At 44.5% G+C, this 23,533-nt stretch overlaps 1 protein-coding gene and 4 non-coding genes across 6 annotated transcripts; all 5 read left to right on the top strand.

Annotated features, from left to right (window-relative positions):
• Positions 1-23,458, top strand: LOC110537851 (transportin-2). Of its 2 annotated transcripts, XM_036939020.1 has the most exons (25): positions 1-156; positions 2,015-2,114; positions 2,985-3,060; positions 3,408-3,557; positions 4,256-4,362; positions 4,794-4,927; positions 5,350-5,431; positions 5,778-5,900; positions 6,011-6,129; positions 6,641-6,701; positions 7,433-7,604; positions 8,924-9,076; positions 13,122-13,347; positions 15,255-15,426; positions 15,804-15,890; positions 17,271-17,378; positions 18,540-18,698; positions 18,900-18,987; positions 19,199-19,297; positions 19,859-19,894; positions 20,327-20,422; positions 20,666-20,841; positions 21,155-21,229; positions 21,488-21,627; positions 21,834-23,458. In XM_036939020.1, exons 2-24 carry the CDS (start codon positions 2,016-2,018, stop codon positions 21,593-21,595), a joined length of 2,706 nt encoding a protein of 901 aa, XP_036794915.1. In that variant the 5' UTR covers positions 1-156; position 2,015; the 3' UTR covers positions 21,596-21,627; positions 21,834-23,458. The 2 variants fall into 2 exon arrangements, with proteins under 2 accessions (XP_036794915.1, XP_036794916.1); XM_036939021.1 differs by lacking the exon at positions 19,859-19,894.
• Positions 2,441-2,511, top strand: LOC118937931. Its single transcript, XR_005035339.1, has one exon. It is a non-coding gene; the product is annotated as a small nucleolar RNA SNORD41 (small nucleolar RNA).
• On the top strand, positions 4,631-4,701 carry LOC118937933. The gene has a single exon (XR_005035341.1). It is a non-coding gene; the product is annotated as a small nucleolar RNA SNORD41 (small nucleolar RNA).
• LOC118937930 lies at positions 6,429-6,499 on the top strand. The gene has a single exon (XR_005035338.1). It is a non-coding gene; the product is annotated as a small nucleolar RNA SNORD41 (small nucleolar RNA).
• LOC118937932 lies at positions 9,311-9,381 on the top strand. Its single transcript, XR_005035340.1, has one exon. It is a non-coding gene; the product is annotated as a small nucleolar RNA SNORD41 (small nucleolar RNA).
• Positions 23,459-23,533: the final 75 nt, after the last annotated feature.

The following is a 23,533-nucleotide window of genomic DNA, read 5'->3' on the forward strand; positions in this document are numbered from 1 at the left end:
TAAACCCCACCAAAGAAGAAGAAAGTGAACGGAAACCGGAAAGGGTCAGTGGGTCCTACAGAATCGGCGTGTTCATTTCAAACCTGTAGTACAAGAGAGGACGAGCACGAGAAAGAAGCTTCCCCGTCGAGAAACTTCAGTCTACAAATCAACATTGTACGTAGCATGTAATGTGTTTATCTAAGTATATTAAATAAAATAAGACGAAATATGATTGATATCTGAATAATTGGTCACATTAGCAAGCAGGTAACGTTAAGCGTTGGGAATCGAAATAGCTTAGTTAGCATTAGCTAGCTAACAAACAATTTCGGCTAGTGAGCTAGCTAACGTTAGCTTATTAGCTAGTGAGAGCACATGAATGCATTGGGCCACACTAGCAAGAAATCGCAACATCAACGAATTTACCGTTTGTCGATACTCGATGGGATTTAGCTAGGGATTCTTGTGAAGTTGGCTACTAACAAAATCAAAGTAGCCCACTGGCCAAATTTGGAAAGATATGTTATTATTTCGTTTGGTTAACGTTTGTAGCCATGTTTAGCAGTAAAGTAGCTAGCTAAACTTAGGAGCTAGTAACTTTGTTTAGATTACTTCTCAGTCGTTGTTATTTCTCTGCCATGTTAAATCGAATAATATATCGACTGCCTTAGTTTTATAGCGTTAGCTAACTAACCCGTCTTTGTACTGCTTGGTATTGTCGAGGCCGCATACTTGGCCTTTTTTTTTACTGCATTTGTGTGGCTGAAGCCGGGGACTGCCGTGGTGAGAAGGGTTAAATTCAGTGGCGTTGATCCGAATAGCTACCGAATGGCCAGTACTTTGTTTTTTTTCGTGACTAGTTATAGTTAGAACGTCGTAATGAAAATAACCATAGAGCCAACGTTAGTCGGATGGTTGTCCGGTTTGTTAAACTTCCCACTATCAGATCGTTTTTGGTGTTTAATATCCGCTTGTTAGCGTTACTTGTGTTGTGTCCAAAGAAAGTTGTAGGGCGGCAATTGTTTCAAGTCGCCCAAGTCCAAGGATCACTAACTATATTGCAGCACACCGGCAGAAGGGAACCGGGTGTCGTGGGGGGTGGGGCAGGATTAGGGCGGTTAAGCTGGGTCACGGAGATATTTTACTCCTTGTCTAAAGTAGAGCATCGCCTCGTTTTATTTGCCACAATCTGATTCCAAATTTCAACTCCAGCTCCCACACATTTTGTGCTCTGTTTGCACAGCCTTATAGACCCGTTTCCGGGTAGAAGCAAGCTCATGCTCCTGGCAACGAGTGCAAATGGCGCTTTTTTTGTTGCCCTGCTCTGGCCATGTGCATGGCTCACCTTCAATCGCATAATGCCACTGAATTCCACATCATTAGTGAGCACATGGCGTTTAGTCTGGCAGTCGATATTTTAATCATAGAATTCTTCAATGTTCAATTTGGGAATCTGGCTGCAAGAGCATGTAGATTTTGTAGCCTGTTTCTTAGCATTACATATACATCTATTGATTTGTTTTGTCATATATCCCAGTGCCAATCTGTGCCACACCACAATAAGCATGTGTTTATAAACCCTCATACATTATTTAAACTATAGAAAGGTCAGTCAGCCCATGGTTACTTCCCTAATTGCACCTTATTCCCCATGGTGCACCATGTTGGTCAGATCTGTATGGGCCATGGTCAAAAGTAATGTACCAGTAAGTAATAGGGTGCCATGTATGATGCAACCCTGTCTCATTTTGGCAATGCTAATTACACTAAGTTTACTGTAGAATTCTGAGACCACTTGACCCACAGGATATGATGCACACTTAAAATGCATAACTTAATGATGGTGTTAGTATTCATGCTGTCTGATCCAGAGGTCTCTCATACAGTCATATTCCTATACTCTCTCTGTCCCTGCAGACTGACTCTCTTCTAGTAGAACTCTATCTCTACTTTTCCTTGTGTAGTATCTTTTATCAGTAACTGGGGACATAATTCCAATATCTGTAACTTTGTGTGTGTGCTCCCCATGCAGGATGGAGTGGCAGCCGGACGAACAGGGACTCCAGCAGGTCCTCCAGCTCCTCAAGGATTCCCAGTCCCCCAACACGGCCACACAGAGAGCCGTGCAACAAGTATCCTCTTGTACAGACACTGACCAGAGGGTGGGGTTAGTGGAATGGCAGTGGTACTTCTGTGTGCTCTTCTGTGGTCCTCAGTTGGTAGAGCATTGTGCTTGCAACACCAGTATAGTTGGTTAGATTCCTGGGACCACCCATATGTAAAATATATGCACACAATACTGTACGTCGCTTAGGATAAAAGTGCTTGCTAAATGGCATATTATTCTATGGTTATTGCATCTAGTTCAGTTTGCATTGATCTGTCTATGGGGCCTGTATTGACAATGTATTAAAGTGGAGATGGTGTTATAAGACAGTCACACGGACTGTCCTCCCCTCTGGATATGATGCATTCTATGTAACTCCTGACTGTTAATGATGGTGTTAGTATTCATACTGTCTGATCCAGAGGTCTCCTACAGTGACTTCTCTACTCTGTCTGGTCCTATAGATTTAGCCTCTGTTAGGATCGCATATAATCTTAACCCTCCAATCCATAACTCCCACTAGCCAATTTATTACTTACTTAAACCCGTTCCTCATTAGGAACCGTGGGTAACGCTACTTATAACAGCAGTTATTTCACAACCGTTCATATGGTACAACCTATACAAAGGTGCGGAAACCATTTCTGTAGCTTTAGAATTAAACTTAGCCGGTATGTGACAAAATCACAGATCCGTTTGCATTCCAAACTCTGTCGCATTCCTAACTTATGAAATAAGCGCCTCACTTAGTATTTCAACAAGTGGTATTTTTCCTCTGTCTAAATGTCACCCGTAGATTAGTGCTGCAGTGAAAGTGTAGTCCCTAGGTATTTGTTTGAGTTGAGCATCATGTGAGATGTCTGTGATGTCATATTCCCCTTAACCGCTCTGTCAGAAACTTGAACAGCTCAACCAGTTCCCCGACTTCAACAACTATCTAATATTTGTGCTCACAAGACTGAAAACTGAAGGTGAGAGCCCTGTCTGTCTGAGTTTATATGTTCTAGTTGAGCATCTGGTAGCCTGAGTCGTGTTCATTAGGGCACACACATTACTTCTGAGCTCAAAAAGTAGTTTGGGGTCTCTTTGTCTGTTTCCATTCTTTGGTCAGCATGCCGTCATTGTCTGCTAGCCTTGTTATTAGTGGTTCTCTAGGCTGCTGCGTGTCATTCTGAATGCACGTTGCTGTGGCCTTCGTCTGCATCTCTGACATTCTTTTTGTCTTCCTCTACCCCATGACCTCATCATTCCTTCCTTCTCCCCCCCAACCTCATCCTTTCCTCCCCGCACCTCATCCTCTCCTGCTCTCCCTCTCCAGATGAACCCACTCGTTCTCTGAGTGGTCTGATCCTGAAGAACAATGTGAAGGCCCACTACCAGAACTTCCCCCCGGCCGTGGCTGACTTCATCAAGCAGGAATGCCTCAACAACATAGGCGACCCGTCGCCCCTCATCCGCGCCACCATCGGTGAGTCAGTGTGAGCTCTGGGTGGGTTGGGGTGGGGTCTTGACATGCGTTACATCTGTGTCATTGTCTCAGGTAACTGCTGTCCTGTGGCTTTAATGTGGCTAGTTTTTCTCACTGTCTCTCCCTTTAGTAGCTACAGTTGAAGTTGGAATTCAATGTCAGGAATTGTGAAAAACTGGAGTTTAAATGTATTTGGCTAAGATCTATGTAAACTTATGACTTCAACTCTATCTTCACCTCATCTCCCCAAAAATAAATTTGTCTCACCCCCCTATCCTGCCCTCTGGATATGATGCATTCTTTATAACTCCTGACTGTTAATGATGGTGTCAGTATTTCTCTGTCTGATCCAGAGGTCTCTGGATTCCTTAACTCTCTTGTACATCCCTGTTTCCCTACATCTGGTCTGACAAGACAGCATAGGTGGAAGCCTTCAGGAGGGTTTACGTTCACCTGCCCACTTCTTCCAGATCAGTGGGCACAAACGTTTTGCTTCACCTGGTGCCCTGGATGGGCGGAGATTTCACGTAAGGACCAATGGAATGGTCTAAAATGTGTAAACTCCGCCCACCCTAGTCACTGGGCAATGCAAAACGAACGTGCCCAGTGAGAATGGCAGTGTCCCTTCCAAGAGAGTATTAAGACCAGACCACCCTATGATTGTTGGTTCCTAACCTCTCTTTATCCCTCTCTCGCAGGTATCCTGATCACTACGATCACTTCTAAAGGGGAGCTGCAGACCTGGCCAGAGCTGCTGCCCCAGCTGTGTAACCTGCTCAACTCTGAGGACTACAACACCTGTGAGGTCAGAGCTTCCTACCTACCACACACTCACATCTTTTTCTAGCCTCTCCCCCTTTCTCTTCCTCCTTCCTCCTCCGTCTGTCACCCTTAATTTTTCTTTCATTTTTTTTGTCCTCCCTGTCTTTTCTCTTTTCACCTCATTCCCTGCCACACTCTTTCCCCTTACCTCCCCTGTCCCTTTTTTCTTCCTTCCATCTTCATATCCCTTCTCCTTTACCGCTCTCTACCTCTAAATGTTTCAGTAGCGTTCTCTCCACATCCCATGCCATCTGGATATGATGCAGAACACCTTGACAGTGATTGCCAGTGATGCTTGTTGTATTCATACTGTCTGATCCAGACCTGTAGCCTATTGTCTCCAATCATCCTACTTCATTTCCGTCTGTTACTCTGAGTTTGACTCGGTCTGTCTGCGTGTGTTCTCTTGATCAGGGCTCGTTTGGAGCCCTGCAGAAGATCTGCGAGGACTCGTCGGAGCTGTTGGAGAGCGACGCACTCAACCGCCCGCTCAACATCATGATCCCCAAGTTCCTGCAGTTCTTCAAGCACTGCAGCCCTAAGATCAGGCCAGTCCCAGGTCCCCTGTACCGCCAGACTATCCTGGTCCCAGATCACTTTGTGCTGTCTTGCCAACACCTATGTTCATTGTTATGCCAGTGACTAGGTGTTGGCAAGACAGCACAAACAGATCTGGGAACAGGCTACAACCAGACGCCACTGGTTGTTTCTCTGTTCTCACTGTTGTGTCCACCATAGCAAAACGTTTTGCACCAGATTACACATCTGTGTTCTTATTGGACCAGCTTAGGTAGTTGCATGGAACCTTTGTCATTTTCAAAACGTTTTGCACCAGATTACACATCTGTGTTCTTATTGGACCAGCTTAGGTAGTTGCATGGAACCTTTGTCATTTTCAAAACGTTTTCCACCTACTATCCCACTGTTTGTAAAACTCTGTTACTCATGGTGCTATTCTCTATGCCTGTAGATCTCATGCCATCGCCTGTGTGAACCAGTTCATCATCGGCAGAGCCCAGGCCCTGATGGACAACATCGACACCTTCATTGAGGTGAGCATCAGGCAACGCACAACACTGTTGACCATAGAAATATAATCACCGTGGTCAGATGGGCTATTCCCATTCTAGTAGTTCTACTTCTATGGTGGTGACTCTGAAGAACACTGATCTGCTCATCTGGCTCATCTATGTTGCAGAACACCTTGACAGTGATGGTTATTGACGCTTGTTGTATTCATACTGTCTAATCCAGACTCTACAGCCTCTTACATGTCCATCGTCTAGACAATGGTGTGTACTGTAATCAATGGTGTTGAGGATGGCTGTAGATTCAAGACTGACATCTCTCATTTTCTTCTCTGGTCTCTCTCTCTCTCTTCGTGTCTCTGTCTCTCAGAGCCTGTTTGCGCTGGCTACAGACGAGGACTCTGAGGTGAGGAAGAACGTGTGCCGGGCTCTGGTCATGCTGCTGGAGGTCCGTATCGACCGGCTGATCCCTCACATGCACAGCATCATACAGGTGAGACCACCACTTCCTTATTTACTCTCCCACTGACCAATCAGCATGTCCGACACTGTCATACCCCATCATCCAATCCCTGACACTGCTGTGTCTATCTCCCCCACCAGTACATGCTGCAGCGCACACAGGACCCGGATGAGAATGTTTCTCTGGAGGCCTGTGAGTTCTGGCTCACTCTGGCTGAGCAGCCCATCTGTAAAGAGGTGCTCTCTGGACACCTGGTGCAGTGAGTAATCCTAAACATACCTGTAACATACAGCATCACCTGGACCTGATGTAGAGAGAGTGGGCACGGTCAGGTCAGAGGTGTAGAGGGGGACAGAGGTTAGTCAATAGTACAACATGTAAGAGTAACATTCCCATAGAGGTCCTATACTTCCTAGTGTGTTTCATTCTGTTTACACACTTCACTGTGTTCTATTAGGTGTGATGTTCAGAGGAACAGAATGTTGATGACAGTTAAAGGGTTGGCTAGCTGCAGTACAGACATCTCATGATGTTTAACCTCTGCCCTTCCCATGCTGTCTGGATATGATGCATAACACATTAACTGTGATGGTCAGTGATGCCTGTTGTATTCATACTGTCTGATCCAGACAGCTGCAGCCCACTTGCCACATCTGACGCTCTGTAACTTCAATCAATTATTATATGGAACCAAGAACTGCAGTGTTGCTGATTGACCAACAGTAGGAAGACGGCTTGACTAATGGTGTCTGTTCTGTCTCCTCCTGAAGGCTCATTCCTATCCTGGTGAACGGCATGAAGTACTCTGAGATAGACATTATCCTGCTGAAGGTGAGCCTGTCTCAGTTCTGGGTGTGAATGATGACACCACACCTATTTCCCCCCACCAGGGTTGTGTTCATTAGGGCACACTAGCAAAACGTTTTGCAACGGGGAAATGAAAAGGACCAGTCAAGACAGTGCCTCCCTGTTTCGTACCATTTGTTCAGTTGTGTGCTTAATGAACATGACCCAGAAGTCTTTCCTCCCCCCTTCCCCCTCCTCTCTTCTTACTGGTAATCTTGGTGTGATGGCAGCTTTATGCTTGAGACTCGACTGATGTTAGACGTATTCGTGCTCTCTGACCTAAGTGTTGTATCTGGTTAATGCCAGTTAATACTGTAGCACAGTTTTCCCTCTGTCAACTGTCCACACATTCCCAGTTCCACAACACCCAGGCTAACCCACGGGGGATTTCCCCTGCTAGGCACTCCTTACTCTGACTCCTAGTCCTCGGTCATAAAGTCACACAGTTACTCATTTGACTGCATTAATACCCTTCTGGCTGTTTCTGGCACTAAGCTGTGTCCATATGTCCATGGTTCAGCATGCTTTTTAGAGTGAGAATGTCTTAGCCTCCTGAACTGAAACCACATTTGGCCTAAGTTATTAAATATTAGCCTGGTCCCAGATATTATTGTGCTGAATAGCCATCTCTTATGCGTACTGTCATGTTTCACAGCACAGACCTCGGACCAGAAAAATAAAACACACAGCAATGATACATCTCTCTCTCTCTCCAGGGTGATGTGGAGGAGGACGAGGCTGTGCCAGACAGTGAGCAGGACATCAAGCCTCGCTTCCACAAGTCCCGCACCGTCACCCTGCAGCACGAGGGAGGAGAGGGCGAGGAGGGAGAGGACATCGATGAAGACGACGATGATGATGACGATACATTATCTGACTGGAACCTACGTGAGTCGGACTTGACTTAAAGCCGACAGTTACTGAAACCACCGCAGCCAGGGTGGAGATGCGTTAGAGAAAACACATTGAGTAGATGACAGGAGCAGGAGGGTTGTGTCTGCTGCAGGCTCTACGTCAGTCGGACTTGACTTAAAGCCGACAGTTACTGAAACCACCGCAGCCAGGGTGGAGATGCGTTAGAGAAAACACATTGAGTAGATGAAAGGAGCAGGAGGGTTGTGTCTGCTGCAGGCTCTACGTCAGTCTTGTCTGCGTGTGCTGGCTAAATGGTGTAATATACATATGATAGTCATTCCTGTGGGACAATGACAAAGTTCTCACACCATCCTGACAGCACTGGCTCGGTTACTTCCCTGTTTGGCTGCTCTCTCCACTGTTAGTGCACTGCTCCCCAGCGTCTCATTAGCAGTAGAGCTGGAGGTGCTGATTGGACAGTGTGAACCCTGAACAGCCAGAGTAGTGATTACTGACATCAGTGACGCTCCCTGCTGCTGTCTGGAAATGGAGTGATTGGCATGCAGAGATGCACCAGAACGGTGGAGACCCCTGTTATCACAATGGTGTCTATAGAAATAAAACAACATGGAAGTGGTATTCTGTATATGAGTGTTATTTCACGTAGCCTTTACCCAAATGATTTAGCTTATTAGCGGTGTCATAACTAGATTACAAGGTGGATAATTCTTAGACATTATTTTATGGAAATTGCTGTGTCATTGCTTCAGGGCTGTTGCTAGTCTCGTCAGCCAGACGGCACCATCAATGACATTCTGGTGAAGGACAATCTGACTTGTTGTGGAGAAACCTAGAACTCCTTAAGTGGCTGGTAGGCTGTTGCTAGTGTGTGTGTGTTTAGAGACTGCAGAAAGACATTGTGTTTAGCTGCTGCTGTGGAAGTGATGACATGTTCTCATCTGAACATATATGATGCTAATTAGAGATCGTTTTCTGATCCACAGCAGCATATTGGTAGGACTGGTGGTAGGACTGGTGGTAGGACTGGTGGTAGGACTGGTGGTAGGACTGGTGGTAGGACTGGTGGTAGGACTGGTCTCCTTCAACACCTTTGGTTTATTTGGAGAGTCTGTTACTGGTCAGTCCTGTACAACTTGGCCTGGTCCAGATTCAGTAGTGTGAAAAGAGTATGATATTAAATGGCTAGTTCACTCTAAAACCATCTTTAGTATTTTGTTCATTAGTCCACTGTTAATAAAATCCCTGCAGTCAAGTTTTCAACATTGAGCACTTTGGTGCAGAGTTTGAGTGAGCTATCCCTTTAACGGTTTGTCCCTCTTATCTCCCCGTAGGCAAGTGTTCGGCGGCAGCGCTGGATGTGCTGGCCAATGTGTTCCGAGACGAGCTGCTGCCTCACCTGCTGCCCCTGCTCAAGGGCCTTCTCTTCTCCCCTGACTGGGTCACCAAGGAGTCTGGCATCCTGGTGCTGGGGGCCATCGCTGAGGGTAAGGACTAGGAAATCAATCAATCACACTGTTGACACTACACATAGATCTCTTGCTCAGTCTCTCTCCTTCTGTGTGTCTCCCTCTCCACACTTTGGACTATTTCTCTCTTGACACCATCTCTATCAGATCTCTCTCTGTCTGCTACTTTCTGCTCTGTTGCTCTCCTCTTCTTTCTCTCCTTCAGTACACAGTGGTTCTTTCTCCTCTCACTCCATTGAGTTGACTGTCCCTCTGGATATGATGCATTCTATGTAACTCCTGACTGTTAATGATGGTGTTAGTATTCATACTGTCTGATCCAGAGGTCTCCTTCAGTCAGACTTCTCTACTCTGTCTGATCCAGAGGTCTCCTTCAGTCAGACTTCTCTACTCTGTCTGATCCAGAGGTCACCTTCAGTCAGACTTCTCTACTCTGTCTGATCCAGAGGTCTCCTTCAGTCAGACTTCTCTACTCTGTCTGATCCAGAGGTCTCCTTCAGTCAGACTTCTCTACTCTGTCTGATCCAGAGGTCTCCTTCAGTCAGACTTCTCTACTCTGTCTGATCCAGAGGTCTCCTTCAGTCAGACTTCTCTACTCTGTCTGATCCAGAGGTCTCCTTCAGTCAGACTTCTCTACTCTGTCTGATCCAGAGGTCACCTTCAGTCAGACTTCTCTACTCTGTCTGATCCAGAGTTCTCCTTCAGTCAGACTTCTCTACTACATTTTGCCACTTTTTTTTAGATTTAGTCTAGTCTTAGTCTTTTGACTAAAATATTACGAAGTCACATTTTTGTCATTTGAATAATGATTTAGTGTAGCCATTGTTAAAATTAGGGAAATAGTGGGCCATTCTAACCCACTAAATGTCTTTATATTGTAGTCCTATTTTAGTCATCACATTTTTCATGCCTCATTAACCGATAGTTAACACACATCACTGACTTCCATGTGCACAAACATACATAGCCTTGTCCTACCAACATATCGTTCTGCATAACATCCTATCACATGATTCTCTTCCCAATAGCCCAATTGGCAAAAAAACAAGTGATTGTAGTCAGTATTTAGTCTCATTTTCATCAACGTAAATGAAAAATAATTTTGGTGAATTGTAATGTTTTCTGGGTCTGTTTAGTCAGTTATCGTCTTGTCTTTTGCCACTGAAAAATACAGTGGGGCAAAAAAGTATTTAGTCAGCCACCAATTGTGCAAGTTCTCCCACTTAAAAATATGAGAGGCCTGTAATTTTCATCATAGGTACACTTCAACTATGACAGACAAAATGAGGAGAAAAAATCCAGAAAATCACATTGTATGGGATTTTTTATGAATTTATTTGCAAATCATGGTGGAAAATAAGTATTTGGTCACCTACAAACAAGCAAGATTTCTGGCTCTCACAGACCTGTAACTTCTTTAAGAGGCTCCTCTGTCCTCCACTCGTTACCTGTATTAATGGCACCTGTTTGTTATCAGTATAAAAGACACCTGTCCACAACCTCAAACAGTCACACTCCAAACTCCACTATGGCGAAGACCAAAGAGCTGTCAAAGGACACCAGAAACAAAATTGTAGACCTGCACCAGGCTGGGAAGACTGAATCTGCAATAGGTAAGCAGCTTGGTTTGAAGAAATCAACTGTGGGAGAAATTATTAGGAAATGGAAGACATACAAGACCACTGATAATCTCCCTCGATCTGGGGCTCCACGCAAGATCTCACCCCGTGGGGTCAAAATGATCACAAGAACGGTGAGCAAAAATCCCAGAACCACACGGGGGGACCTAGTGAATGACCTGCAGAGAGCTGGGACCAAAGTAACAAAGCCTACCATCAGTAACACACTACGCCGCCAGGGACTCAAATCCTGCAGTGCCAGACGTGTCCCCCTGCTTAAGCAAGTACATGTCCAGGCCCGTCTGAAGTTTGCTAGAAAGCATTTGGATGATCGGGAGAATGTCATATGGTCAGATGAAACCAAAATAGAACTTTTTGGTAAAAAGTCAACTCGTCGTGTTTGGAGGACAAAGAATGCTGAGTTGCATCCAAAGAACACCATACCTACTGTGAAGCATGGGGGTGGAAACATCATGCTTTGGGGCTGTTTTTCTGCAAAGGGACGACTGATCCGTGAAAAGGAAAGAATGAATGAATGGGGCCGTGTATCGTGAGATTTTGAGTGAAAACCTCCTTCCATCAGCAAGGGCATTGAAGATGAAACGTGGCTGGGTCTTTCAGCATGACAATGATCCCAAACACACTGCCCAGGCAACGAAGGAGTGGCTTCGTAAGAAGCATTTCAAGGTCCTGGAGTGGCCTAGCCAGTCTCCAGATCTCAACCCTATAGAAAATCTTTGGAGGGAGTTGAAAGTCTGTGTTGCCCAGCAACAGCCCCAAAACATCACTGCTCTAGAGGAGATGCATGGAGGAATGGGCCAAAATACCAGCAACAGTGTGTGAAAACCTTGTGAAGACTTGCAGAAAACGTTTGACCTCTGTCATTGCCAACAAAGGGTATATAACAAAATATTGAGATAATCTTTTGTTATTGACCAAATACTTATTTTCCACCATAATTTGCAAATAAATTCATTAAAAATCCTACAATGTGATTCATTTCTCATTTTGTCTGTCATAGTTGAAGTGTACCTATGATGAAAATTACAGGCCTCTCTCATATTTTTAAGTGGGAGAACTTGCACAATTGGTGGCTGACTAAATACTTTTTTTGCCCCACTGTAGGTGTCAATGAAATGAACACTGCTCTCTCTGTCCCTGTGGACTCTGCTAGTCTCTAATATCTGTCTAGTTCCTTGTTGCGTTAGGTCAGTTCAGATTGACTTAGCAGGGGTGCTGTCGGTCCTTTTTGTCAGTGGATGCTCTATTGTCTGTCTCCACTGTCTCTTTCTCTCTCCACTGTGATTTGGCTACACTTTCTCTTTCTCTCTCTCTACTGTGATTTGGCTCTACTTTCTCTCTCTCTCCACTGTGATTTGGCTACACTTTCTCTTTCTCTTTCCACTGTGATTTGGCTACACTTTCTCTTTCTCTCTCCACTGTGATTTGGCTACACTTTCTCTTTCTCTCTCCACTGTGATTTGGCTACACTTTCTCTTTCTCTCTCCACTGTGATTTGGCTACACTTTCTCTTTCTCTCTCCACTGTGATTTGGCTACACTTTCTCTTTCTCTCTCCACTGTGATTTGGCTCTACTGTCTCTCTCTCTCTCCACTGTGATTTGGCTCTACTGTCTCTCTCTCTCTCCACTGTGATTTGGCTCTACTGTCTCACTCTCTCTCCACTGTGATTTGGCTCTACTGTCTCACTCTCTCTCCACTGTGATTTGGCTCTACTGTCTCTCTCTCTCCACTGTGATTTGGCTCTGTCTCTCTCTCTCATTCTTCAGCCCTTTATGACCCCTGTCTGTTAGTCAGTAACACACTAATATCGGCAGACAGCAGTTGTTGACAGTGAGGGAGACGTCCTAATGCAGAGTAGGTGTAATGCCATATATTTTCCGCTGGGCTGACCCAGTTAACACGTCACTAATAGGATGTACACTAATTGGATTCCATCTGAGAGTATATTTTATATTAAAAGGTATAAACACTAAGCCAGGTGACTGGCTGTCCTTCACGTGGCTTTGTGTTGATAATAGACTTGGCCAACAATTGAGTGTTGTCAATAAAGAATTTGCCTCAGGCTAGCTAGATTCAAATTCTATCCAACTTTATCGACATGAAAGGAGGAATTGAATGTTGCCTAAGCGATACACAGATGGCAATATTCAATTGAATCTCTTCACAAATACACCAGGGGAAGACAATGTGTCATGGTTAAACTGATCACTTAATATTGAGGTTTTATCTCCAATATGTGCTTTGACCTCATACCCTCCCTACAAAACTGATCCCCACCCCCAATCACAAACCAAATATTAAAATAGCGTCATAAAAGGTAAAGTAAAATTCCATGCATTGTTGCCTTATCTCCCAGAACTCCTCCCCCACCTCATCCTGTGTCTGACAAAAACACTCTCTCTAACCCCTCCTCTCCTCCAGGCTGTATGCAGGGCATGGTGCCCTACCTCCCGGAGCTCCTCCCCCACCTCATTGCATGCCTGTGTGACAAGAAGGCCCTGGTGCGCTCCATCGCCTGCTGGACCCTGTCCCGCTACGCCCACTGGGTGGTCAGCCAGCCACCAGACTCCCACCTCAAACCCCTGATGACCGAGCTGCTCAAGAGGATACTGGACGGCAACAAGAGGGTGCAGGAGGCCGCCTGCAGGTGTGTACTGTGTGTGTGGGAGTGTCCTTTTGGCATTGTCAATGTGTTTCAGCTATGACAGTCATACCTGCCCCCCCCCCCCCCCCCCCAATTAATTAAGCTGTGCTTGACTGAGCTTGCCTGCTGTGATGGAACCAATGGAATAGTCCCAAAAGTTCGACCCTGGCACTCAAAGCAAGCTCAATTTAAACGCTCAAGATGGGGTGTGTGTTCAGAGACTGCAGAATGACTGGGCATTTGACTTCTGCTGTGGAAATGATGACATGTTTCTCACCTGAACATATGATGCTAATTTGAGATCGTTTTCTGATCCACAGCAGAATATTGGTAGGACTGGTCTCCCAAAGGGTTGTGTATAGGCCAGCTTGGTTGTTAACCTCTCTGGGAAATGTCGTCCCACCTCGCCAACAGCCAGTGAAAGTGCAGGGTGCCAAACTCAAAACAACAAAAATCTCATAATTAAAATTAATCAAGCATACGAGTATTTTACACCATTTTATAGATAAAATTCTCATTAATCCAGCCACAGTGTCCGATTTCAAATAGGCTTTACAGCGAAAGCACCACAAACGATTGTTAGGTCACCACCAAGTCACAGGAAAACACAGCCATTTTTCCAGCCAAAGAGTGGAGTCACAAAAAATACAAATAGAGATAAAATTAATCACTGACCTTTGATGTTCTTCATCAGATGACACTCATAGGACTTCATGTTACACAATACATGTATGTTTTGTTCGCTAAAGCTCATATTTATATCAAAAAATCTAATTTTACATTGGCGCGTTATATTCAGTAGTTCTAAAACACTGTGATTTTGCATAGAGCCACATCAATTTACAGAAATACTCATCATAAATGTTGATGAAAATACAAGTGTTACACATGGAAATAGAGATATTCGTCTCCTTAATGCAACCGCTGTGTCAGATTCCTAAAGAACTTTACGGATAAAGCTGACCATGCAATAATCTGAGTACAGCGTTCAGACCCACAAAGCAGCCAAAAAGATATCCGCCATATTGGGTAGTCAACATTAGTCAGAAATAGCGTTATAAATATTCACTTACCTTTAAAGATCTTCATCAGAATGCACTCCCAGGAATCCCAGTTCCACCATAAATGTTTGATTTGTTCGATAATGTCCATAATTTATGTCAAAATAGCTTCTTTTGTTAGGGCATTTAGTACACAAATCCAAACGCGCGTTCAGGTCCAGCCGAACGTCGGACGAGAAGTTCAAAAAGTTATACTACAGGTCATAGAAACATTTCAAACTAAGTATAGAATCAATCTTTAGGATGTTTTTTATCATAAATCTTCAATAATGTTCCAACCGGAGGATTCCTATGTCTGTAGAAAAGCAATGGAACGGAGCTACCTCATGTGGAATGCGAGTGACCAGCCCGTGACTCTCTGCCAGACACCTGACTCATTCAGCTCTCATTCAGTCCCACTTCACAGTAGAAGCCTCAAACCAGTTTCTAAAGACGGTTGACATCTAGTGGAAGCCTTAGGAAGTGCAACAGAACCAATATCCCACTATCTCCAATAGGGTCTGAGCTAAAAAACTACAAGCCACAGATTTCCACTTCCTGTTTGGATTTTTTTCTCAGGTTTTCACCTTCCATATGAGTTCTGTTATACTCACAGACATCGTTCAAACAGTTTTAGAAACTTCAGTGTTTTCTATCCAATACTACTAATAATATGCATATGTTATAAGCATCTGGGACAGAGTAGCAGGCAGTTTACTCTGGGCACCTTATTCATCCAAGCTACTCAATACTGCCCCCCCTGTCACCAAGAAGTTACAGCAGATGTTATTGAGTGTCCACTGTATTAATGTCTGTGTGTGTGACGTGTCCATTCTCGTGCTCTGACCCATTGGCCTTTGTGTCCCTCAGTGCGTTTGCCACCCTGGAGGAGGAGGCATGTACAGAGCTGGTGCCCTACCTCAGCTTCATCCTGGACACGCTGGTGTTCGCCTTCGGCAAGTACCAGCACAAGAACCTGCTCATCCTCTACGACGCCATCGGAACGCTCGCCGACTCCGTAGGACACCACCTCAACCAGCCTGTGAGTCTGGATCTTCACTTAGTTAGCAAACTAGCACTTAGAAACATCAGCAAGCTGGATCAGCTTAATTTACCGCCTTACATCCTCTGTTGTGGTGCGTTGTTGCTGTATCACAACCTCCTTGGTTACTTTTCATAGGTTCATCTTTATGCCTCTCTGCTCTCCTCTATGATGAATTCTAAACAGACATTGGAAATCTGAATCACCAGTGTGGATGTATTTTACAGTGAGGTTGTTTAGTGAATAAATCATGTCACATGTAGGTTGTCGCTACGTCACAACCTCACCCTGGTTGGTTTACACAGGTTTCATCTTTATGGTGAGGAGACACAATATTACTGGACTGTATAATGACTGTCTCCTCTCTGCCCCTACAGGAGTACATCCAGAAGCTGATGCCTCCCCTTATTGCCAAATGGAATGAGCTGAAGGACGAGGACAAGGATCTCTTTCCACTTCTGGAGGTTATACATTATTATATACATATATACATTATATACAACCATGTTTGGTGCATCACGAGGTGGATCATTCTTAGTTTTGATTTTGTGGTATTTGCCGTCATTGCTTCAGGGCTGTTGCTAGTCTCCTGAGCCAGAGACCAAAAATAATGACATTCTGCTGAAGGACATTCTGGTATGTTGGGGAAAAGCCTAGAACTCCTTAAGTGGCTGGTAGACTGTTGCTAGTGTGTGTGTGTTTAGCTGCTGCTGTGGAAGTGATGACATGTTCTCATCTGAACATATATGATGCTAATTAGAGATCGTTTTCTGATCCACAGCAGCATATTGGTAGGACTGGTGGTAGGACTGGTGGTAGGACTGGTCTCAACCTCTTCATCTGACAAATAACTGGTGCCGGAGATCGGGCATTAGGCTGGTTTTTTGTTGTAGGTCCTTTTTTATTGATTTTTAAAATGATCTTTAGCTCTTAGAGCCACTCAAAGCATACCAATGGAAACGGGTGACTGTTGTGCTTCCATTGGTCTGTATTATACCACACATCTTATTGTACCACACATCTTAAGGTTCGAAGCGTTGGATAGAACAAAGACTGATATTTCACCGGATGTATCAGTGTGAAGCATCCGCTTGGCGTTTCAACTCCGTACCAGATATGATGAGAGGAAGCCCAGTGGCCGGCCGTGGGAGAAAAGATGGAGCAACATGTATTTAGTCTGACATGTTCTCATCGATGCAACATTTGATCTCCGTACAGTTTTCTGTTTCTAAAACTAGAATCTGTAACAGACTGGACTGTGTTTTTGAGACTTTACCTGTTGCCAAAGTAAAACAAATGTGTGTTTAGGAGTACAAGGGCAAATTTACTTATTGCACACGCTCACTTCAGAGTAGGCATTCCTACTCTGAAAAAATGTGAAATGTGAAAATGTGCAAATATGTACAAGAATGTGACAATAGGATCTCACTAGCTGGTGCTTGGCGCTACCCACCTCCTTGCTTGTTCTGCCCACTATGATTGATTTCCTCCCATTGGAAATGACAGGCTCTGGTCGATTTTGGGTTTGTTTATAAAAATAAAAAAATGTTAACGTCCAGATGTGATTTTGCAAAAAATGTCATTAGCTCATGAGATCTAAACGGGGATTGACTGACTTCTGTATCTGAGAAGTTATAAATCCACTCCCTCCATTCCTTTTGTTGATATGAAATCACAGGAACGGTAAAATAATGCTATTTCTTAAAGGGAATTTTAAGAACTTGAATATTTTTTTCTTCAAATTGACAGGACACTACTTTGACCTGTTGATATGCAGGCTGTATTTTTGTTGTTTCCGTCCCCCGCCCACCAAACTAACCCTGTCTCTCCCTGTGCCTCCCCAGTGCCTGTCGTCGGTGGCCACGGCCCTGCAAAGTGGCTTCCTGCCCTACTGTGAGCCTGTCTACCAGCGCTGTGTAACCCTGGTCCAGAAGACCCTCGCTCAGGCCATGGTAAGAACCTATAGAGCTCGACCGCTTGTTATCCTAAAAACTGGATATGAGTTACCCCGGGTTACTGAGTCGGTTAATTACATGACCTTTATGAATTCTGAAGCCTATATGTGCTTGTTTTCATTACATTAATAGTTCAATTCACAATAAGTGACGTTAGTTGAAGATTCTCATAAAACTAAATGTAGAACATCTCCTAAGCCTGTGTTTACCAGAGACCTTATTTTTGGCTTTTATCCCCCAAAAATGATACATTTTCCCATAGGCTTTGTCCAATGAGACATGGTTTTATTTATTTAGATTACCTTTATTAAACCAGGCAAGTCAGTTAAGAACAAATTCTTATTTTCAATAACGGCCTAGGAACAGTGGGTTAACTGCCTGTTCAGGCGCAGAACGACACATTTGTACCTTGTCAGCTCGGGGGTTTGAACTTGCAACCTTCCGGTTACTAATCCAACGCTCTAACCACTAGGCTACCCTGGTGGAGTTAGTACCTACAAAAAGACACCATTACTATTGCTCTCTCTAGTACAGTTTATACACATTAAATCACCAGACATGCCTTCAGTGAAGAACCATGTTAATGTATAGCAACAAACTGTTACAAAATAAGCCAGCTATAGGTAGGTTTCCTTCCAATTGGTGACCAGATTTTCATGCAAATATTCGACAGGCGCCATAAAAACATTATGTGCGTTTTCCCACATGAGATGGTTCCATCCCATTGACTTGTTGCGTGTAGGTAGCATAGTGGTTAAACATGTTGGGTTCACTAAACGAAAGGTGGCTGGTTTGAATGGCCGAGCCGACTTGGTGAATAGTCTGTGCCCTTGATCAAGGCACTTCACCCTAATTTCTCCCGTAAGTTGCTCTGGATAAGAGCGTCTGCTACAGGAATAAAATGTAAACATTTAAATTAAAGGCTGTGATGACGTCGTGCACGTAACTTTTGTGGTTCAGTTTCCATGTACCGGGCGATGCAGTGGTCTAGGACACTGCATGGCAGTGCTAGCTGAGCCACCAGAGACTGTAGGTTTGCACCCAGGCTCTGTCGCAGGCAGCCACGACCGGTTTATTAAACAAATCGTACGTTTTGGCTTCATATCCTAACTGTGACCAAAAACCCACTGACTCTCTGTCCGTCTCCTCTCTCTCCAGATGTACAACCAGCACCCTGACCAGTACGAAGCTCCTGACAAGGACTTCATGATTGTGGCCCTGGACCTGCTGAGTGGCCTGGCCGAGGGCTTGGGGGGCAGTGTGGACCAGCTGGTGGCCCGCAGCAACATCATGACCCTGCTCTTCCAGTGCATGCAGGTACACCGGGGCCTCCAAGTGTCAACTGTCAGCGGCCATTTTGAAAATGTGAAATTAGTCAACTTGAAGGAGTATATGTTGCCGTTCGCAATTTTTTAAATTAAAGTTGATATTCTTGCTTTTTGGAGTGTCAAGAAAAGTTCAAAATAGTTGTTTTAACCAGATGTGTCTGAGTTTGAGACTAACTGTGTGTTCCTCCAGGACCCTATGCCAGAGGTAAGACAGAGCTCCTTTGCCCTGCTGGGTGACCTGACCAAGGCCTGCTTCCCTCATGTCAAACCCTGCATTGGTGAGTCAACCATAGTAGTGAAGACATTCACTGTCAATGTCATGAAAAGGTACTGGTGCTGAGGTGTGTGTTGGAGTGGCTAGTAGTTTATGTATTATTTGTATGTTGGTGTGTTTAATGAACCTGTGTGTTTGTGGGAGTGTGTGTATACCAGTGATTGTGTGACTAGTTGTGTTTAGTGTTTGTATATAAACTTGTCTCTCCCCTCTAGCCGAGTTCATGCCGATCCTGGGCCTGAACCTGAACCCAGAGTTCATCTCTGTGTGTAACAATGCTACCTGGGCCATTGGCGAGATCGCCATGCAGATGGGTGAGTTACTGCTTGCTGTGTGTCCTTACTGCAGTCTTCATTTCTTACACACCCACCCTTTACCTCACAACCACTCTAAAATGTCTCTCACTATCTCTGCTTTTCCTCTCCCTCTAACTCTCATAATAACACACACAGACCACCAACAACCAGCCACTCCTATGATCTCTCTTAAGACTGTCTGAAATCTGAAATGTTCTATGTGGAAGTTGAAGGTCTGAGTGTGACTGAGGTCACAACATAGGGATGAACACACAGATGATTATGGTGCTGTGTGTGTTACGGTGTGTGATGCTAGGGTTTGGTGTCTTTTGGATGGAGCATGTAGCTAACTCTGTCCGATTTCATTCGCTGCTCTTGCTCTATAACCCATGAACTCAATGACCCTCTGTCATACGAGTGAGCCAATCTCCCTTGACTACAGTGTGCTGCAAGATGCCTGAGTGATGGGTCCTGCTACCATTGGACTCTGTAACAGTGAGGCCTGCAGGTGTGTGCAAGCATGGCAGGCCAACCAGCAGTAGTACAGTGTAGTGACATTGTGCTATAATACCTCTACAGGGAGAACTGACAAGAAGGATGAAGGAGATTGCTCAGGTGAGCTAGGGGGAACCATTGCTTACAGATGGCGGCCATTTTGGGAAATTGTCACGGGAACCCTATTTTTGTAGCAACTCCATCAGTAAATCATGTTGGTAGTGGTGATTTGATAGGAATGATTGTAATGACACTATAAATACTCTCAATGACAGTGAATACTTGACAGCGCTGATGTGGGGATTGATTGTAGACCTGGCTTCAAATTCTATTTGAAATCATTTGAAATACTTAAGCTCTGCTTGATTGTGTTGGAAAGGAACCAAGAGAAAAGTCCCTAAAGTTCAAACCCTGTCAATTTGCCGCTCCAGGCAGGCTTGAGAAAATACTCAAAATATCTGAAAGATTTCCAATAGTAATTGAACCCATGTATGGCGAGCAATGCCATAATTTCCAGCTGGTTGATTGTGGTGTTTTCCTCTGTGCCTGTAGGAGCAGACATGCAACCCTATGTTGGGCTGGTCCTCAACAACCTGGTGGAGATCATCAACAGACCTAACACACCCAAGACCCTCCTGGAGAATACAGGTACGGTACTCACACAGACACGCATGCTTAAACCTCCCACCCCCATAGACAAAACCACTATTTAGGCTCCAGTCCACTCCTATGATGATCTCTCTAACAGACATTCGAAATCTGAAATATTCTATGTGGAAGTTTAAGGTCTGAGTGTGTGACTGACACTGAAGTGATTGTTCTAAACCCTGTTGTTATGGCCCTGTAGTTATTGCCACATAAATCATCACTCCTGTGTTTCACTTGGGACAGCCATTACGATCGGCAGGCTGGGCTACGTGTGTCCACAGGAGGTGTCTCCCATGCTGCAACAGTTTATCAGACCCTGGTGCACATCGTTGAGGAACATCAGGGACAATGAGGAGAAAGACTCTGCGTTCCGTGGAATCTGCATGATGATTGGAGTCAACCCCGCTGGAGTGGTTCAGGTGAGGGGGGAGGGGCTTCTGAACACTGTTCCACACAGGAACATGTATTTACTGGGTCTGGGACTGGTTCTATTTTTATTCCCTGAGTGTGTTGCCTCTCTGCTCTTGTCTATGATGAACTCTAAACAGACATTCGGAATCTAAATAACTAGTGTGGATATAGTTTAGACTCTCAGATAACTGGTGAGAGAAGACTCATTGTATTCAACCTAGTGCGTTTGGTGTCATTGAAGGATGATTGGATGCTAAATGAGCGATAAGGGAATGTGGATGAATGTTGGATGTTGTCATATTAACGTTGGTGTCTCTTCAGGACTTCATCTTCTTCTGTGATGCTGTGGCCTCCTGGGTTAGTCCTAAGGACGATCTGAGAGACATGTTCTACAAGGTAAGCCTCAACAAATCTCACCCGTATGTTTGATCCTCAGAATACGAAGGGTCTAGACTTGGGTTCTAAGTCGACCTAGTGCTCCTCTTTCTCCACAGCCTGTGATGATCTTTCTCTACAGACATTCGAAATCTGAACATATCTTGTGGATATTTTAGAATCTGAGACGTGTGGTGCTAAGAAAACAAAAGAGAACCAGCTTTGCCAGTCGCTGAAGTCCTACCTCACCTTGATTTACAAGCTTTGTTGTTTTTGTAGATCCTCCATGGCTTCAAGGACCAGGTGGGCGAGGAGAACTGGCAGCAGTTCTCAGAACAATTCCCCCCTCTGCTGAAGGAGAGGCTGTCGGCCTGCTATGGCGTGTAGTTCCCCTCGCCGACACAGGACACGCCTGTCAGGTATTGACACACTTTAGGTAGAACTGATCTAGGATCAGCTTCCCTTCCCCAAATCCTAATGTTATGTTTAGTCCAAGTTCTCTCTGTTCACCTGAATAAAATAAAAACATTTTCTTCTCTCTCCTTCTCTTCCTATTCCCTCTTCTCTCTTCTTATTCACTCCTCTTCCTCCTCTCTCCCCCTTTCCCACTTTCTCCTCTCTCCAGGTTTAATCTACGGGAGGGTTACTGGGGGAACTCATCCATCTGTGTTACTGCACTGCCCTGATCGTGGGGGCAGGAGGAGAGGGACTGGCCCTGGCTCCTGTCCATTCAGACTACAAGTCCCACGACCCTGTGTGTCTCTGTGAGGGTGGGTGGGAGGGAGGGTTACTGGGAGGGAAACTGGGGAGAAAGCCTCTGGATTTCAAACGCCAAACTTAAATCCGACGACATACTCCGATGTAACCAAAGCCACAGGTTTCTGTAAGAGGGGGAGGGAGGGTAGGATAAGCATATGCAGGGGTCGGCTGCGAACGGCCCTAAATCCATTCGATAACTCTTTAGAAACCAAGGTTAGAGGAGAGCTGTGGTGGGAGGGCGGGCGGGGTGGCAGCAACCCCGGAATAAATAAATTAAGGAGAAATCTAAAAACCAGCCCAGGAGCCACAGTTTAAAACCACAACTCACATAATAAGTAGACTGGCACACTTAGACTTAGTTCAGGAAGGGAAGGTAGTTGCCCTGGCCCGAACGACCAATCGGTGCACAAGCACTTTGCATTCATTCTACAGTAGTCATTTGATAATCTATACAAAGGCTGTGGGCGGGATACTGAAGTAGCGCTAATGTTTTATAATAGCTTCCCGAAGGCTAGCCTCAGAGGGGAAACATGAAATGCTTTTCAACGTAATGACGGGGAAAGTTCTAGAAGAGTCATCTGCACCTTTACTACTCAAGCGTTCATAGACAGTACAGTACCATACCTGTTCATATTGGGACTTCTCTATTAAACATAGGTCTATTTACACAGTTTTTCTTCCTTTTCCCACATTTGCTGAATTCGTTTTACTTTTTGAAATTACTACTTTTTTTATTTTATTTTTTTAGAGAAATTCTAATTTAAATGTAGTCTTTTTTTTCCTTTCATAGTTTTTACTACAACAGACACAATCCTTCCAGGAATCATTTTATTGTAGTGCTGACAAAGGTCATTTTTCCAATAAGGGATTGATTGGTTTGCATGGCCATGATAACCTCTTAAGTGACGTGGATCTCATTGTTACAAGTAGATTTTTACATTTAGAAACAATGGTAGTCAGCTTATCGTTCTAACGTCACGACACCAGGTTATTTAGCCACCCCCATCGTACTTATTCTGTGACCAGCCCTCCCCGTCGCCAGACCTAACAAACCGGACGGGTGGCTTTCTATAGGGTGGAGATCCAGCGATGCCATAGTTCAGAGACGCAAGATTCAATCCATCTTCTGGAAGAATCACATCCCTGCAACCAGTCATACTCCCGTTTGCTGCTACTCTTGTTTTTCTAGTATTTACAATGGTCTAGAGCATCAAGGCTTCAGGAAGAACTTTAGAAGAAATCAGTTGCTGGTTCTAATTGATATTATGCACTTGTTTTTTTACAACTTATGGCTTGCTGAAGTAAGAGACGATATAAATAAGATATTGTATAAGCAATGGTCAAAATGAGAATTTTAGGATAAGCCTAACGCCGCCGCTCATATGCTTGGTTTAAAAGTAAGGCATGCAATCAGATGGAATAGATTTAAAGGGTAAGGAGAGGACCATAGATTTAAAGGGTAAGGAGAAGACCATAGATTTAAAGAGTAAGGAGAAGACCATAGATTTGAAGGGTAAGGAGAAGACCATAGATTTAAAGGGTAAGGAGAAAACCATAGATTTAAAG

Source organism: Oncorhynchus mykiss, chromosome 12 (assembly GCF_013265735.2).
Source record: "Oncorhynchus mykiss isolate Arlee chromosome 12, USDA_OmykA_1.1, whole genome shotgun sequence".
NCBI classification, from domain to species: domain Eukaryota; kingdom Metazoa; phylum Chordata; class Actinopteri; order Salmoniformes; family Salmonidae; genus Oncorhynchus; species Oncorhynchus mykiss.

Bases quoted from the DNA above. Each gene is read 5' to 3' on its own strand.
- LOC110537851 (XM_036939020.1), top strand. From the start codon at position 2,016: ATGGAGTGGCAGCCGGACGAACAGGGACTCCAGCAGGTCCTCCAGCTC. The intron at 4,363-4,793 runs GTCAGAGCTTCC...TCTCTTGATCAG, and splicing joins AGGACTACAACACCTGTGAG to GGCTCGTTTGGAGCCCTGCA. The intron at 6,702-7,432 runs GTGAGCCTGTCT...CTCTCTCTCCAG, and splicing joins TAGACATTATCCTGCTGAAG to GGTGATGTGGAGGAGGACGA.